General features: G+C 43.1%; 1 protein-coding gene and 1 long non-coding RNA gene across 2 annotated transcripts in view; one reads left to right on the forward strand and one right to left on the reverse strand.

Annotated features, from left to right (window-relative positions):
• Positions 1-17,693, reverse strand: part of LOC149978871 (uncharacterized) — a 277,954-nt gene that overhangs the window by 43,800 nt on the left and 216,461 nt on the right. The window lies entirely within an intron of this gene.
• Positions 342-6,404, forward strand: LOC149978872 (uncharacterized). Its single transcript, XM_090196106.1, has 2 exons — positions 342-992; positions 4,001-6,404. Exons 1-2 carry the CDS (start codon positions 590-592, stop codon positions 4,969-4,971), a joined length of 1,374 nt encoding a protein of 457 aa, XP_090052232.1. The 5' UTR covers positions 342-589; the 3' UTR covers positions 4,972-6,404.

The following is a 17,693-nucleotide window of genomic DNA, read 5'->3' on the forward strand; positions in this document are numbered from 1 at the left end:
ATAATGAACAGACTAGGTCTGTACTGCTCCTACATGGTGTAACAATACATCATATAGATGTATATAATGAACAGACTAGGTCTATACTGCTCCTACATGGTGTAACAATACATTATGTAGATGTATATAATGAACAGACTAGATCTGTACTGCTCCTACATGGTGTAACATCATGTGGGACTTTAAGGCAATGCTGTTGTTACACTGGTGAGTAAAAACTCATGCTTCCTACACTTTAACTTGTCTGAAAATAAAATATACGTTTTACTCAACTGCGTTACCCACTCCAGTCAGCAGATGGCGGTCTGGGAATTTAAGGCAATGCTGTTAGTAGGACGTATAATCTAGTGGACGGAACGCTTCTTTCAACTGCAGCAACAGTTAGTCAGCCACCTCCGTAGCTTGCTAGACAAAATAGACGAACCAATAAAGCGCGTTAGACGCTTTATTGATTATAAGCCACTGTGTTTAAAACCCACTTCTGTCGTCTAGTTAGTTATCCGATTTCATTTCATATTTACGGTGTTGTAGTTATTATTCAGCTAGCGGGCTGGTTAAGTTAGCATTAGCCTAGCTAACATCCCCGACCATGAGCTCACTAAGCTACTCTCCTCCTGAAGACGATGAGGTCTGCTTGACGGAGAAAGAGGGTCTGTGGCTAAACGTTATCGTGAAAGAGGAAGAGGAGGATGTCACAATACAAAAACAAGTAGAGGGTGAGGGTGTTACAGTGAAAGAAGAAGAGAAAGACGTTTCAGTGAAAGAAGAGGAAGATGTGTTCAGAGTGAAAGAGGAGGAGGATGTTACTGTAAAAGAAGAGGAGAAAGAGGAGGATGCAGTTTTTGGAGTGAAAGAGGAGGAGGGGGAGATGACTGTCACATTGGAAGAAGAGGGGGATGAAGAGGAGGAAACTGAATATATGGGCTCGGTATCCCAAAGGCATGTTAAGGCATCCAATAGTTCTAACGATGGACGCTTCCTGAATAACACCAGTAAGTACTGTCTTAAAAACAGAGGCATTAACTCTGCAGTTGTTGAACTGATGTGTGTTGTTAAAGGGGAACTATGCAATTGTGTTTATTTATAGTGTGTTTATTTATAGTCATTGATTCTTGAAGAATATAACGCCTGCCTCATGAGCTTCGTTCAACTGTCGTACCACATCAGAACCCAAAATAAGCTTTTTTTTACTCCAATGTTTAGAAACAATGTAAACCAACACTCTATAGCCTCAACATGGTTAAAACTATAATGCTGATATCATGGATGGTCAGTCCTTGCATCCGTAGGTCTGTCTATGAATTTGAGACTAGTTACATTTCTCCAGACCCATCATCTTATTACCAAAACAGTGGTGGAATGACAGCTTTGTTATTGTTTGAACTGCAGATTGGTTGATTGATTGTGTGGCTTTTTTAAAGGGGCAACCTAGGATTTAAACAGCAACAAAATGGCTGCCCTGAGACTTGGTTTGGTAAACAGCTGAGGGATGGGGGCTGGAGAAATGTAACCACTTTCACATTCATAGAGAGAGCTATTGTAGCATCCGTAACCCAAAACCTAGAGCCCTCGTCAAGAAGTTCAGACGTAACAGTTATAAGGTGTTGGCTTGACAGGCCATCCATAAGGTCAAAATTATAGTTTTAAACAAGATTTCGAGGCTATACAGTGCTTGTTTACAAACAATGGCGTTATACGAGCTTATGTTTTTACAATGAACTAATAGTATGTAGTATATACTCATTAAGTATGTAGCTACAGTATACTACAATGAACTAATAGTATATAGTATATACTCATTAAGTATGTAGTTACAGTATGCTAAAGTTAACTAATAGTATAGTATGTAGTATATGCTCATTGAGTATGTAGTATACAGTATGTTAGTATGGGTCACAGCTATTCGCATTTTTTCAATTGATTTTTAATGCCATTACATTAAAGGCGAAACATACCTACATTCCATAACAGTTATGAATTGTTTGAAACCTTTGTTTTAAACCCTTCTCAAAGTTGGTGCCTTGCCGGATTTGTATATAAAAAAAATAAACACTACATGACTTTCTTTGTATTTATGGCAGTGTAGTTCCCTTAATGTTCAGTCAACTTTGGTACAACATGCTATGAGGAGTCGCGATATTCAACTTGGTTGAAGGATCTAAAATCACACCTGAAAAAGCCAATGAAATCCTCTCCTGGCTAGAAGTCCCGCCTTCCACAGGTGATGAGCGTCAGGCTCGGATTCATTCCTTCAATTATTCTGCTTTTCACCACGGTGTGAACAGGAACAATTCATGCTACTAAAACAAACAATTGGAACACAAGAATGTTTTTTTGTTGCGCCAACTAAACTGACCCTTAGTGGTAGAGCGTGATCACCCCGTGGACTTTGTGTGTTTCTCATAGTTTCCTAATCAAAATGTCCTGGCTATAGCAATGAGTAAAATGGCTAAAAATGCGACCTAAACAATGAAAGTTAATCCGGGTTCGGGTTAGCGACCATGCCCAAATTAATAAATGTTCAAGTTACAAACATGTTCTCAAATGCCATTGAAATGGCAGCAGCGGTATGAGAGCAATACAGCTTTCCTCAGTAGGAAATCCTGGTGGACCCACTGTGATGTCAGACTGTTAATGCTCATTGGGCTGACATCACTGGTCCAAATGTCAGTCGTGAAGCTAATAGCAGTGACGCTCGTAGCTAATAGTGGTGACACCCATAGCTAACAGCAGTGACGCCCGTAGCTAATAGTGGTGACACCCATAGCTAACAGCAGTGACGCCCGTAGCTAATAGTGGTGACACCCATAGCTAATAGCAGTGACGCCCGTAGCTAATAGTGGTGACACCCATAGCTAACAGCAGTGACGCCCGTAGCTAATAGTGGTGACACCCATAGCTAATAGCAGTGACGCCCGTAGCTAATAGTGGTGACACCCATAGCTAACAGCAGTGACGCCCGTAGCTAATAGTGGTGACACCCATAGCTAACAGCAGTGACGCCCGTAGCTAATAGTGGTGACACCCATAGCTAACAGCAGTGACGCCCGTAGCTAATAGTGGTGACACCCATAGCTAACAGCAGTGACGCCCGTAGCTAATAGCGGTGACGCCTGCAGCTAACAGCAGTAGCTCATGGATGTGAGTTTCAACAAGACTGTAACTCCGGTAGGGAAACATTTGTCAAATTGCGCCTACTTGGTAGTGTGTACCGGTGCTCGACCAGTCGGCGAAAGCCCACATCATCCTCGACAGAGAACGGTTGATTGCCAAGGGCAGTGAATTCCATTTTCTTGGCGTAAATGGATTTGATAAGATGGTTGATGCTGTCAGGGGGAGTTTTAGGTGAAGTTATGGGTCCTACAGTAGGTCAATGTTCATGTTATGTTAACAATAACACAATAACACGCAGGACATTCAAACCAGCCTTACAATTATAATCCAATAGTAGTGTTAAATTCACTCGTATTCAACCTGTAAATGGAGGTGATTTGTGCTGTCAGCCTATGAGAACTCTCCTGAGTTTTCCCCCACGGTGGTGAATTAGTGAATAAACACAGAGCATAATGTACGTTTCCTTGACTAGCACTCCTGATCTTGCGCTAATAGTGCGCTGTAATATTCAGAATACATTGTGAAAAACTAAAATCTTTGCTCATCATTTTTGCTCCATGCAGTTATACTACATCCATAACTAGCGGTTTCCTCATTAGTGGGGAGGAGTTTCTGCAATCAAATTGTGTGTTTTTTTTAACACAGAAAGGGGTCTATATTTGGAGACCAAAAGTTGTCTGGCACACTGCTTGGGATTTCAACAACTTTAATAATTTATTTCTAGTTACCACTAATGTGAAAACCAGACAAAATATGACTTGTTGCTAACTTAATTGTCTTAATTGTCAAATAATTTAACAGACGTCAGTTGTTGTACAGCTTTATGGGTATGCTCCGGGCATCACCTTTTACCTCGAATTAACAGTGGACTTTGTCATTCACACAGGAGAGAGACCTGACTATCGTGGATCCTCTGGGGAGCCTCAACAACATCATGATGCTGACGAGGCAGAGAAGAGTCTCTCCAGATCAGAACACCTCAAGAAACACCTGCAGAGATCCACAGGGAAGAAATCTCACTGCTGCTCTGACTGTGGGAAGAGATTCAACTCTTCAGTAAAACTTAAAATACATCAAAGAATTCACACTGGAGTGAAACCATATAGCTGTAGTCAATGTGGAAAGAGTTTTTCTACATCTCGCTATCTAACTATACACCAGAGAACACACACAGGAGAGAAACCTTTTGGCTGTGATCACTGTGGGAAGAGTTTTATTCGGCAACAAACCCTGAAATCACACCAGAGAATACACACTGGAGAGAAACCTTACAGCTGTAATCAATGTGGGAAGAGTTTTTCTACATCTAGCTATGTAACTATACACCAGAGAACACACACAGGAGAGAAACCATATAGCTGTAATCAATGTGGGAAGAGTTTTACTTGGCCAGACAGCCTGATAGTACACCAGAGAACACATACAGAAGAAAATCCTTGTAGCTGTGATCAATGTGGGAAGAGTTTTACTACATCTAGCCAGCTGACTTTGCACCAGAGGACACACACAGGAGAGAAATCTTGTAGCTGTGATCAATGTGGGAAGAGTTTTACTCGGCCATACAACCTGATAGTACACCAGAGAACACACACAGGAGAGAAACCTTGTAGCTGTGCTCAATGTGGGAAGAGTTTTACTACATCTAGCCAGCTGACTTTGCACCAGAGAACACACACAGGAGAAAAACCTTTTAGGTGTGATCAATGTGGGAAGAGTTTTACTAGATCTAGCTATCTATCTATACACCAGAGAACACACACAGGAGAGAATCCTTGCTGTAATCAATGTGGGAAGAGATACTCTGATAAAAGATCTCTGACTAAACATCAGAAAATACATGAAGGAGTTGTTTCATGATATCAATAAAATGTCACAATGTAGAATGTTTTAACATTGTAGTAGCAGTATTCTAATGTCAGGATATAGAATGTTTTAACATTGTAGTAATAGTATTCTAATGATGTCACATTGTAGAATGTTTTAGCATTGTAGTAGCAGTATTTTAATGTCACATTGTAGAATGTGTTAACATTGTAGTAGCAGTATTTTAATGATGTCACAATGTAGAATGTTTTAGCATTGTAGTAGCAGTATTCTAATGATGTCACAATATAGAATGCTTTAACATTGTGGGAGCAGTATTTTAATGAATGTCAGAATGTAGAAGCCTAAATGTTTGCCCCTTGTTCAATTGATATTAGTTACTAAGGATATTGCAGGAGTTTCTTCTTGAAATCAGACATGTCCGTGTGAGGACAACTTGGTTGCTGATTGTATCAAGGGTGGGCAGTCAAAAAGATTAGTGCTTTGCGTTTAGCCAGTGCGTTACCATGGCTACCACAATTTATTTTGGCTGCATGTTTTTCGTATTGGAGATGAGTTTTGTTTGGGCTCGTTCCAAGGGGACGAGTGTTCTAGAAGCTAGTGAGTTTTAGGAAGAAGAGAGTTCTAGAAGCGAGTGAGTTTTAGGATTCTATAGTAAGAAAAAGGATTTAAAAAATAATACTATTGTATATTATTATTTAGAAATGTGTTTTTTCTTGTTTTTAATCTTTGACAGCCAGTAGACACCATGTTTATATTGTAGAAGGTGAAGCATTGTAGTAGATTATAGTGTGAAATGGAAGTTGTTTTCTGTTGGTAGTGAGCAAACTTTTCCAAGAAAAATATAGGATATATTTGTTGTCTTTTGTTTTGAGGTTGGACTTTAGCACGTAGAGCTCGTTAGCACGTAGGATGCACTCGTTAGTCAGTATGTGTTACACCTGTGCTGGCTTGTCCATCTTGTTAGTGGGAAGGTGTTTCACCTGTGCTGGTCCAGGTTCTATTTAAGAGCATCTGGCCCAGTGCTCCAGTTGTCTTGATAGATGTGAAGAGTCTCCACCTTTTTGGTTTGCTTCCTGTCTTTTAGTTTGGTGTGGGTTTTTCTTTTGTTTGCCTCTTCTTGGGCAGATTTAGTGGGTCTCATGGTGGGTGTCTTTTATGTCCCAGTTGTTGTTACTAGTCAACTTTCAGAACCCCTCCTAAAACCCCACCTGTTTATTTGTGGTTGTTGTCAGTGACTCTTTGTTAGTTCCACCTTCTATTTAAGTGACATTTGGTTTTCTTGATGGGGACTGTAGCATTGAGTAAAACATGCTTATATTTTGGGTTGGATATTGCATCCAATTCTTAATCGATGTCATTTCCTTAGAATGCTCATTAGTCTTTCAGTTATTATTCTGTTTTTTTTATACTGTTTGTTGTGGTAAATATTTCTGTTTAAAAAAATTTAAAATCCAGTGAAGCCATTGAGTTGCATCCATGTCTGAAATGTACTATATAAATCAAACTTGACTTGAATATGTTGCAAAACTATCCCAGTGACTGAAGAATCAACAGACTCTTGCTGAACCAATTAACAAATGTGCAAAAGCAACACATATCTTGGTTGGCCTTATTATGAAAAACAGTATGAATTCAGTTTATCTTCCACTGTCAAAATAGTGAATGGTATGTAAGTTTCGTATCAGTTTTCAACCAACCAAGTGTATCAAGACCATTTCAAGGACAGCTTTTTTCCATCTACGTAACATTGCAAAAATCAGGAACTTTCTGTCCAAAAATGATGCAGAAAAATTAATCCATGCTTTTGTCACTTCCAGGTTAGACTACTGCAATGCTCTACTTTCCGGCTACCCGGATAAAGCACTAAATAAACTTCAGTTAGTGCTAAATACGGCTGCTAGAATCCTGACTAGAACCAAAAAATTTGATCATATTACTCCAGTGCTAGCCTCTCTACACTGGCTTCCTGTCAAAGCAAGGGCTGATTTCAAGGTTTTACTGCTAACCTACAAAGCATTACATGGGCTTGCTCCTATCTATCTCTCTGATTTGGTCCTGCCGTATATACCTACACGTACGCTACGGTCACAAGACGCAGGCCTCCTAATTGTCCCTAGAATTTTTAAGCAAACAGCTGGAGGCAGGGCTTTCTCCTATAGAGCTCCATTTTTATGGAACGGTCTGCCTACCCATGTCAGAGACGCAAACTCGGTCTCAACCTTTAAGTCTCTGCTGAAGACTCATCTCTTCAGTGGGTCATATGATTGAGTGTAGTCTGGCCCAGGAGTGGGAGGGTGAACGGAAAGGCTCTGGAGCAACGAACCACCCTTGCTGTCTCTGCCTGGCCGGTTCCCCTCTTTCCACTGGGATTCTCTGCCTCTAACCCTATTACAGGGGCTGAGTCACTGGCTTTACTGGGGCTCTCTCATGCCGTCCCTGGAGGAGGTGCGTCACCTGAGTGGGTTGAGTCACTGATGTGGTCATCCTGTCTGGGTTGGCGCCCCCCCCCCCCCCCCCCTAAGTTGTGCCGTGGCGGAGGTCTTTGTGGGCTATACTCAGCCTTGTCTCAGGATGGTAAGTTGGTGGTTGAAGATATCCCTCTAGTGGTGTGGGGGCTGTGCTTTGGCAAAGTGGGTGGGGTTATATCCTTCCTGTTTGGCCCTGTCCGGGGGTGTCCTCGGAGTGGGCCACAGTGTCTCCTGACCCCTCCTGTCTCAGCCTCCAGTATTTATGCTGCAGTAGTTTATGTGTCGGGGGGCTAGGGTCAGTTTGTTATATCTGGAGTACTTCTCCTGTCCTATTCGGTGTCCTGTGTGAATCTAAGTGTGCGTTCTCTAATTCTCTCCTTCTCTCTTTCTCTCTCTCGGAGGACCTGAGCCCTAGGACCATGCCCCAGGACTACCTGACATGATGACTCCTTGCTGTCCCCAGTCCACCTGGCTGTGCTGCTGCTCCAGTTTCAACTGTTCTGCCTTATTATTATTCGACCATGCTGATCATTTATGAACATTTGAACATCTTGGCCATGTTCTGTTATAATCTCCACCCGGCACAGCCAGAAGAGGACTGGCCATCCCACATATGCTCTCTCTAATTCTCTCTTTCTTTCTCTCTCTCGGAGGACCTGAGCCCTAGGACCATGCCCCAGGAATACCTGACATGATGACTCCTTGCTGTCCCCAGTCCACCTGACTGTGCTGCTGCTCCAGTTTCAACTATTCTGCCTTATTATTATTCGACCATGCTGGTCATTTATGAACATTTGAACATCTTGACCATGTTTTGTTATAATCTCCACCCGGCACAGCCAGAAGAGGACTGGCCACCCCACATTGCACCAGAGAACACACACAGGAGAAAAACCTTTTAGGTGTGATCAATGTGGGAAGAGTTTTACTAGATCTAGCTATCTATCTATACACCAGAGAACACACACAGGAGAGAATCCTTGCTGTAATCAATGTGGGAAGAGATACTCTGATAAAAGATCTCTGACTAAACATCAGAAAATACATGAAGGAGTTGTTTCATGATATCAATAAAATGTCACAATGTAGAATGTTTTAACATTGTAGTAGCAGTATTCTAATGTCAGGATATAGAATGTTTTAACATTGTAGTAATAGTATTCTAATGATGTCACATTGTAGAATGTTTTAGCATTGTAGTAGCAGTATTTTAATGTCACATTGTAGAATGTGTTAACATTGTAGTAGCAGTATTTTAATGATGTCACAATGTAGAATGTTTTAGCATTGTAGTAGCAGTATTCTAATGATGTCACAATATAGAATGCTTTAACATTGTGGGAGCAGTATTTTAATGAATGTCAGAATGTAGAAGCCTAAATGTTTGCCCCTTGTTCAATTGATATTAGTTACTAAGGATATTGCAGGAGTTTCTTCTTGAAATCAGACATGTCCGTGTGAGGACAACTTGGTTGCTGATTGTATCAAGGGTGGGCAGTCAAAAAGATTAGTGCTTTGCGTTTAGCCAGTGCGTTACCATGGCTACCACAATTTATTTTGGCTGCATGTTTTTCGTATTGGAGATGAGTTTTGTTTGGGCTCGTTCCAAGGGGACGAGTGTTCTAGAAGCTAGTGAGTTTTAGGAAGAAGAGAGTTCTAGAAGCGAGTGAGTTTTAGGATTCTATAGTAAGAAAAAGGATTTAAAAAATAATACTATTGTATATTATTATTTAGAAATGTGTTTTTTCTTGTTTTTAATCTTTGACAGCCAGTAGACACCATGTTTATATTGTAGAAGGTGAAGCATTGTAGTAGATTATAGTGTGAAATGGAAGTTGTTTTCTGTTGGTAGTGAGCAAACTTTTCCAAGAAAAATATAGGATATATTTGTTGTCTTTTGTTTTGAGGTTGGACTTTAGCACGTAGAGCTCGTTAGCACGTAGGATGCACTCGTTAGTCAGTATGTGTTACACCTGTGCTGGCTTGTCCATCTTGTTAGTGGGAAGGTGTTTCACCTGTGCTGGTCCAGGTTCTATTTAAGAGCATCTGGCCCAGTGCTCCAGTTGTCTTGATAGATGTGAAGAGTCTCCACCTTTTTGGTTTGCTTCCTGTCTTTTAGTTTGGTGTGGGTTTTTCTTTTGTTTGCCTCTTCTTGGGCAGATTTAGTGGGTCTCATGGTGGGTGTCTTTTATGTCCCAGTTGTTGTTACTAGTCAACTTTCAGAACCCCTCCTAAAACCCCACCTGTTTATTTGTGGTTGTTGTCAGTGACTCTTTGTTAGTTCCACCTTCTATTTAAGTGACATTTGGTTTTCTTGATGGGGACTGTAGCATTGAGTAAAACATGCTTATATTTTGGGTTGGATATTGCATCCAATTCTTAATCGATGTCATTTCCTTAGAATGCTCATTAGTCTTTCAGTTATTATTCTGTTTTTTTTATACTGTTGTGGTAAATATTTCTGTTTAAAAAAATTTAAAATCCAGTGAAGCCATTGAGTTGCATCCATGTCTGAAATGTACTATATAAATCAAACTTGACTTGAATATGTTGCAAAACTATCCCAGTGACTGAAGAATCAACAGACTCTTGCTGAACCAATTAACAAATGTGCAAAAGCAACACATATCTTGGTTGGCCTTATTATGAAAAACAGTATGAATTCAGTTTATCTTCCACTGTCAAAATAGTGAATGGTATGTAAGTTTCGTATCAGTTTTCAACCAACCAAGTGTATCAAGACCATTTCAAGGACAGCTTTTTTCCATCTACGTAACATTGCAAAAATCAGGAACTTTCTGTCCAAAAATGATGCAGAAAAATTAATCCATGCTTTTGTCACTTCCAGGTTAGACTACTGCAATGCTCTACTTTCCGGCTACCCGGATAAAGCACTAAATAAACTTCAGTTAGTGCTAAATACGGCTGCTAGAATCCTGACTAGAACCAAAAAATTTGATCATATTACTCCAGTGCTAGCCTCTCTACACTGGCTTCCTGTCAAAGCAAGGGCTGATTTCAAGGTTTTACTGCTAACCTACAAAGCATTACATGGGCTTGCTCCTATCTATCTCTCTGATTTGGTCCTGCCGTACATACCTACACGTACGCTACGGTCACAAGACGCAGGCCTCCTAATTGTCCCTAGAATTTTTAAGCAAACAGCTGGAGGCAGGGCTTTCTCCTATAGAGCTCCATTTTTATGGAACGGTCTGCCTACCCATGTCAGAGACGCAAACTCGGTCTCAACCTTTAAGTCTCTACTGAAGACTCATCTCTTCAGTGGGTCATATGATTGAGTGTAGTCTGGCCCAGGAGTGGGAGGGTGAACGGAAAGGCTCTGGAGCAACGAACCACCCTTGCTGTCTCTGCCTGGCCGGTTCCCCTCTTTCCACTGGGATTCTCTGCCTCTAACCCTATTACAGGGGCTGAGTCACTGGCTTTACTGGGGCTCTCTCATGCCGTCCCTGGAGGAGGTGCGTCACCTGAGTGGGTTGAGTCACTGATGTGGTCATCCTGTCTGGGTTGGCGCCCCCCCCCCCCCCCCTTAAGTTGTGCCGTGGCGGAGGTCTTTGTGGGCTATACTCAGCCTTGTCTCAGGATGGTAAGTTGGTGGTTGAAGATATCCCTCTAGTGGTGTGGGGGCTGTGCTTTGGCAAAGTGGGTGGGGTTATATCCTTCCTGTTTGGCCCTGTCCGGGGGTGTCCTCGGAGTGGGCCACAGTGTCTCCTGACCCCTCCTGTCTCAGCCTCCAGTATTTATGCTGCAGTAGTTTATGTGTCGGGGGGCTAGGGTCAGTTTGTTATATCTGGAGTACTTCTCCTGTCCTATTCGGTGTCCTGTGTGAATCTAAGTGTGCGTTCTCTAATTCTCTCCTTCTCTCTTTCTCTCTCTCGGAGGACCTGAGCCCTAGGACCATGCCCCAGGACTACCTGACATGATGACTCCTTGCTGTCCCCAGTCCACCTGGCTGTGCTGCTGCTCCAGTTTCAACTGTTCTGCCTTATTATTATTCGACCATGCTGATCATTTATGAACATTTGAACATCTTGGCCATGTTCTGTTATAATCTCCACCCGGCACAGCCAGAAGAGGACTGGCCATCCCACATATGCTCTCTCTAATTCTCTCTTTCTTTCTCTCTCTCGGAGGACCTGAGCCCTAGGACCATGCCCCAGGAATACCTGACATGATGACTCCTTGCTGTCCCCAGTCCACCTGACTGTGCTGCTGCTCCAGTTTCAACTATTCTGCCTTATTATTATTCGACCATGCTGGTCATTTATGAACATTTGAACATCTTGACCATGTTTTGTTATAATCTCCACCCGGCACAGCCAGAAGAGGACTGGCCACCCCACATAGCCTGGTTCCTCTCTAGGTTTCTTCCTAGGTTTTGGCTTTTCTAGGGAGTTTTTCCTAGCCACCGTGCTTCTTCACCTGCATTGCTTGCTGTTTGGGGTTTTAGGCTGGGTTTCTGTACAGCACTTTGAGATATCAGCTGATGTACGAAGGGCTATATAAAAAAATTAATTTGATTGATATTTGTTGAAGATGAAACAGATCATTCCCACTTTTCAAGCCTGCTGAAGGCGTGGTGGAGTGGTAAACACCACCCCCGGCTCTACCAGGGGCTTGAGGTGGTCTCCCACAGCTCTGCTTATGTCATGTTCTGTGGCCTTCCCGTTATATTTCTTGTCTGCCCCTGCAACACATTTAGTCATATTATATAAAACACAAACTAATGTATTTGGAGTATCTATGGCTTCAGTTACACCTGGCACCTAAATATGACTTCTATCATCTGATCACTCCAAGCTGCATTAGGTTCCTTTGACAGTCTGGATGCAGCCAGGCCACTGAATATAAATAAGCAATGTAAAGAGGTGGGGTGAATGAGTGGGGAAAAGTACATTCTACACAAATGACCTTCATAAGAACAAATGTGTGTGCCTGAGGGGAAACTAACTTTCTTACTGAAAAAAATGGGTGAGAAATTACACCAAAATCGGTAGACAATTTGCACTGCTGCTGATCTCCACAGCTTGATGTTGCCACCACCATGCTTCACCCGAAGTTACCAATTTTCTCCAGGCATAACACATGACGTTCAGGCCAAAGAGTTCAATCTTGGTTTAATCAGACCAGAGAATCTTGTTTCTCATGGTCTGAGAGTCCTTTAAGTGCCTTTTGGAAAACTCCAAAAGGGCTGTCATGTGCCTTTTACTGAGGACTAGCTTCCGTCTGGCCTCTCTACCATAAATGCCTGATTGGTGGAGTGCTGCAGAGATGATTGTCCTTCTGGAAGGTTCTCCCATCGCCACAGAGGAACTCTGGAGCTCTGTCAGGGTGACCATCTAGTTTTTGGTCACCTCCCTGACCAAGGCCCTTCTCCCCCGATTGCTCAGTTTGGCCGGGCAGCCAGCTCTAGCAAGAGTCTTGGTGGTTCCAAACTTCTTCCAAATAAGAATGAAGGAGGCCACTGTGTTCTTGAGGACCTTCAATGCTGCAGACATTTTGTGGTACCTTTCCCCAAATCTGTGCCTCGACACAATCCTGTCTCAGAGCTCTAAGGACAATTCCTTTGATCTCACGGCTTGTTTTTTGCTCTGAAAAAAACTGTGGGACCTTATATGCACAGACCCACACCTCTCCTTAAGAAATCATGTCCAATCAATTGAATTTACCACAGGTGGACTCCAATCAAGTTGTAGAAACATCTCAAGGATGATCAATGGAAACAGGATGCACCTGAGCTCAATTTCGAGTCTCATAGCAAAGGGTCTGAACACTTAAGTAAATACATTGGCAAACATGTCTAAAAACCTGTTTTGGGTTTGTCATTGTGGGGTACTGTGATGTCATTGGCAGGTATTGTATGTAGATTGATGAGGGCGAAAAATTATTCAATTTTAGAATAAGGCTGTAAAGTAACAAAATGTGGAAAAAGTGAAGGTGTCTGAATACTTTACAAATTCACTGTTTATCACTGTATACCACTGGCAGAGTTTTCTAACGCTGGCAATTTTGTACACAGTCACGTGGCATAGAAAAGTCTGGTCAAAACCACTGATGCAGGTGCCCCTCCACCATCTGGTGGGATGGATCATGTCTACAGAAAAACCTAGATTCAAATACTTAGATTTGTGTGAATTGGGTATATGTTGTGAAATTGGTAGATATCACTTGTTAGATATTACAGCACTGTCGGAGCAAGAAACACAAGCATTTCACTACACCCGCAATAACATCTGCTAAACACGTGTATGTGACCAATAAAATGGGATTAGATTTGAAATAAACGTCCTATTTATCAAAGGTGCTTTTGGCTGAGATCAAAATGACTCATGAAGGGTTTGAATTAGTTAAAAGTCCATTTTGATACAGAAACATTAAACCATGATTTAGATTTATTAAGAACAAGTTGATTGACAAAGTCACGAAAAATTGGAAGAATTGAACATTTTGTCTATGATAAAAGATATGCCTCTGGGATCAAAATTATCCATGTCAGAAGTATGGTTCAATGCAAATATGTAGTGGGTGTAAAGTTTGATTCGTTTTTAATTAGTGAGAAAATAAAAGAATCAACACATGCTTCTCTTTGAACGACTTAATATAATATTAAACATTTATGAAATAAATGAAAAATAACCTTTTGGTTCCTCAACTGCCTCAATATGCGTATTTTAGGTTCTGGCGATGCTGCCAGTGTGACGTATAATCTAGTGGACGGGACGCTCCTTGAACAACAAAAGCTAGTCAGACACCTCGGTAGCTTTCTAGCAAACATAGCTACAACATTCACGCTATGTACGCTGTTTTGGTGTATATTAGTTGCTGTGTATTAAACACACTTCTGTCGTATGTACTTGTTGGCCCATTTAATTATATATTTACGTTGTTTGTCAGCTAGCTGGTTTTCTAAGTTAGCTTAGAACTAGGCTAGTCGCTAATGCTAGCTAGCTAACACCCCAGAAATGAGTACACTAAGCTACTCTCCTCCTGTTAAAGTAGAGAAAGTCTCAGTGAAACAAGTAGAGGGTTAGGTTCTTACAGTGAAAGAAGAAGAGAAAGACGTTTCAGTGAAAGAAGAGGAGGATACAGTTTTGAGTGAAAAAGGAGGAAGAAGGAGGAAACTGGATATCTGGGCCCGGTTTCCAAAAGGCATCTTAAGGCATCCAATGGTTCTAATGATGAACGGACCATGATTGACACTTTAAGTACTGTCTTCAAAACAGAGTCACAAACTCCTGCCCAGACCCATTAGAACACTCCTCCATCTCCATGAACTGCATCACACCTGCCCAGACCCACTAGAACACACCTCCATCTCTATGTACTACATCACACCTGTCCAGACCCACTAGAACACAGCCCCATCTCCATGAACTACACCACACCTGCACAGACCCACTAAACACACCCCCATCTCCATGAACTACATCACACCTGCCCAGACCCACTAGAACACACCTCCATCTCTATTATCTACATCACACCTGCCCAGATCCCCTGGAACACAGCCCCATCTCCATGAACTACATCACATCTGCACAGACCCACTAGAACACACCTCCATCTCCATTAACTTAATCACACCTGCCCAGACCCACTAGAACACACCCACATCTCCATTAACTACATCACATGTGCCCAGACCCACTAGAACACACCCACATCTCCATTAACTACATCACACCTGCCCAGACCCACAAGAACACACCTCCATCTCCATGAACTACATCACACCTGCATCACACCTGCCCAGACCCACTAGAACACAGCCCAATCTCCATTACCTACATCACACCTTCCCAGACCCCTTAGAACACACCCCCATCTCCATTAACTACATCACACCTTCCCAGACCCACTAGAACACACCCCCATCTCCATTAACTACATCACACCTGCCCAGACCCACTAGAACACATCTCCATTAACTACATCACACCTGCCCAGACCCACTAGAACACACCCCATCTCCATTAACTACATCACACCTGCCCAGACCCAATAGAACAAACCTCCATCTCCATTAATTACATCACACCTTCCCAGACCCACTAGAACACACCTCCATCAACTACATCACACCTGCCCAGACCCACTAGAACACATTCCCATCTCCATTAACTACATCACACCTGCCCAGACCCACTAGAACAAAGCCCCATCTCCACTGACTACATCACACCTGCCCAGACCTTCTAAAACACACCTCCATCTCCATTAACTACATCACACCTGCCCAGACCCACTTGAACACCCCCTTATGTCCATTAACTACATCACACCTGCCCAGACCCACTAGAACACACCTCCATCTCCATTAACTACATCACACCTGCCCAAACCCACTAGAACACACTCCCATCTCCATTAAATACATCACACCTGCCCAGATCCCCTAGAACACAGCCCCATCTCCATGAACTACACCACAACTGCACAGACCCACTAAACACACCCCCATCTCCATGAACTACATCACACCTGCCCAGACCCACTAGAACACACCTCCATCTCTATTATCTACATCACACCTGCCCAGATCCCCTGGAACACAGCCCCATCTCCATGAACTACGTCACATCTGCCCAGACCCACTAGAACACACCTCCATCTCCATTAACTTAATCACACCTGCCCAGACCCACTAGAACATACCCACATCTCCATTAACTACATCACACGTGCCCAGACCCACTAGAACACACCCACATCTCCATTAACTACATCACACCTGCCCAGAACCACAAGAACACACCTCCATCTCCATGAACTACATCACACCTGCATCACACCTGCCCAGACCCACTAGAACACAGCCCCATCTCCATTACCTACATCACACCTTCCCAGACCCCTTAGAACACACCCCCATCTCCATTAACTACATCACACCTTCCCAGACCCACTAGAACACACCCCCATCTCCATTAACTACATCACACCTGCCCAGACCCACTAGAACACATCTCCATTAACTACATCACACCTGCCCAGACCCACTAGAACAAAGCCCCATCTCCACTGACTACATCACACCTGCCCAGACCTTCTAAAACACACCTCCATCTCCATTAACTACATCACACCTGCCCAGACCCACTTGAACACCCCCTTATGTCCATTAACTACATCACACCTGCCCAGACCCACTAGAACACACCTCCATCTCCATTAACTACATCACACCTGCCCAAACCCACTAGAACACACTCCCATCTCCATTAAATACATCACACCTGCCCAGATCCCCTAGAACACAGCCCCATCTCCATGAACTACACCACACCTGCACAGACCCACTAAACACACCCCCATCTCCATGAACTACATCACACCTGCCCAGACCCACTAGAACACACCTCCATCTCTATTATCTACATCACACCTGCCCAGATCCCCTGGAACACAGCCCCATCTCCATGAACTACATCACATCTGCCCAGACCCACTAGAACACACCTCCATCTCCATTAACTTAATCACACCTGCCCAGACCCACTAGAACACACCCACATCTCCATTAACTACATCACACGTGCCCAGACCCACTAGAACACACCCACATCTCCATTAACTACATCACACCTGCCCAGACCCACAAGAACACACCTCCATCTCCATGAACTACATCACACCTGCATCACACCTGCCCAGACCCACTAGAACACAGCCCCATCTCCATTACCTACATCACACCTTCCCAGACCCCTTAGAACACACCCCCATCTCCATTAACTACATCACACCTTCCCAGACCCACTAGAACACACCCCCATCTCCATTAACTACATCACACCTGCCCAGACCCACTAGAACACATCTCCATTAACTACATCACACCTGCCCAGACCCACTAGAACACACCCCATCTCCATTAACTACATCACACCTGCCCAGACCCAATAGAACAAACCTCCATCTCCATTAATTACATCACACCTTCCCAGACCCACTAGAACACACCTCCATCAACTACATCACACCTGCCCAGACCCACTAGAACACATTCCCATCTCCATTAACTACATCACACCTGCCCAGACCCACTAGAACAAAGCCCCATCTCCACTGACTACATCACACCTGCCCAGACCTTCTAAAACACACCTCCATCTCCATTAACTACATCACACCTGCCCAGACCCACTTGAACACACCCTCATGTCCATTAACTACATCACACCTGCCCAGACCCACTAGAACACACCTCCATCTCCATTAACTACATCACACCTGCCCAAACCCACTAGAACACACTCCCATCTC

The sequence above is a fragment of the Oncorhynchus mykiss genome, chromosome 13, assembly GCF_057628025.1.
Source record: "Oncorhynchus mykiss isolate SJ-2025 chromosome 13, ASM5762802v1, whole genome shotgun sequence".
Lineage (NCBI taxonomy): Eukaryota > Metazoa > Chordata > Actinopteri > Salmoniformes > Salmonidae > Oncorhynchus > Oncorhynchus mykiss.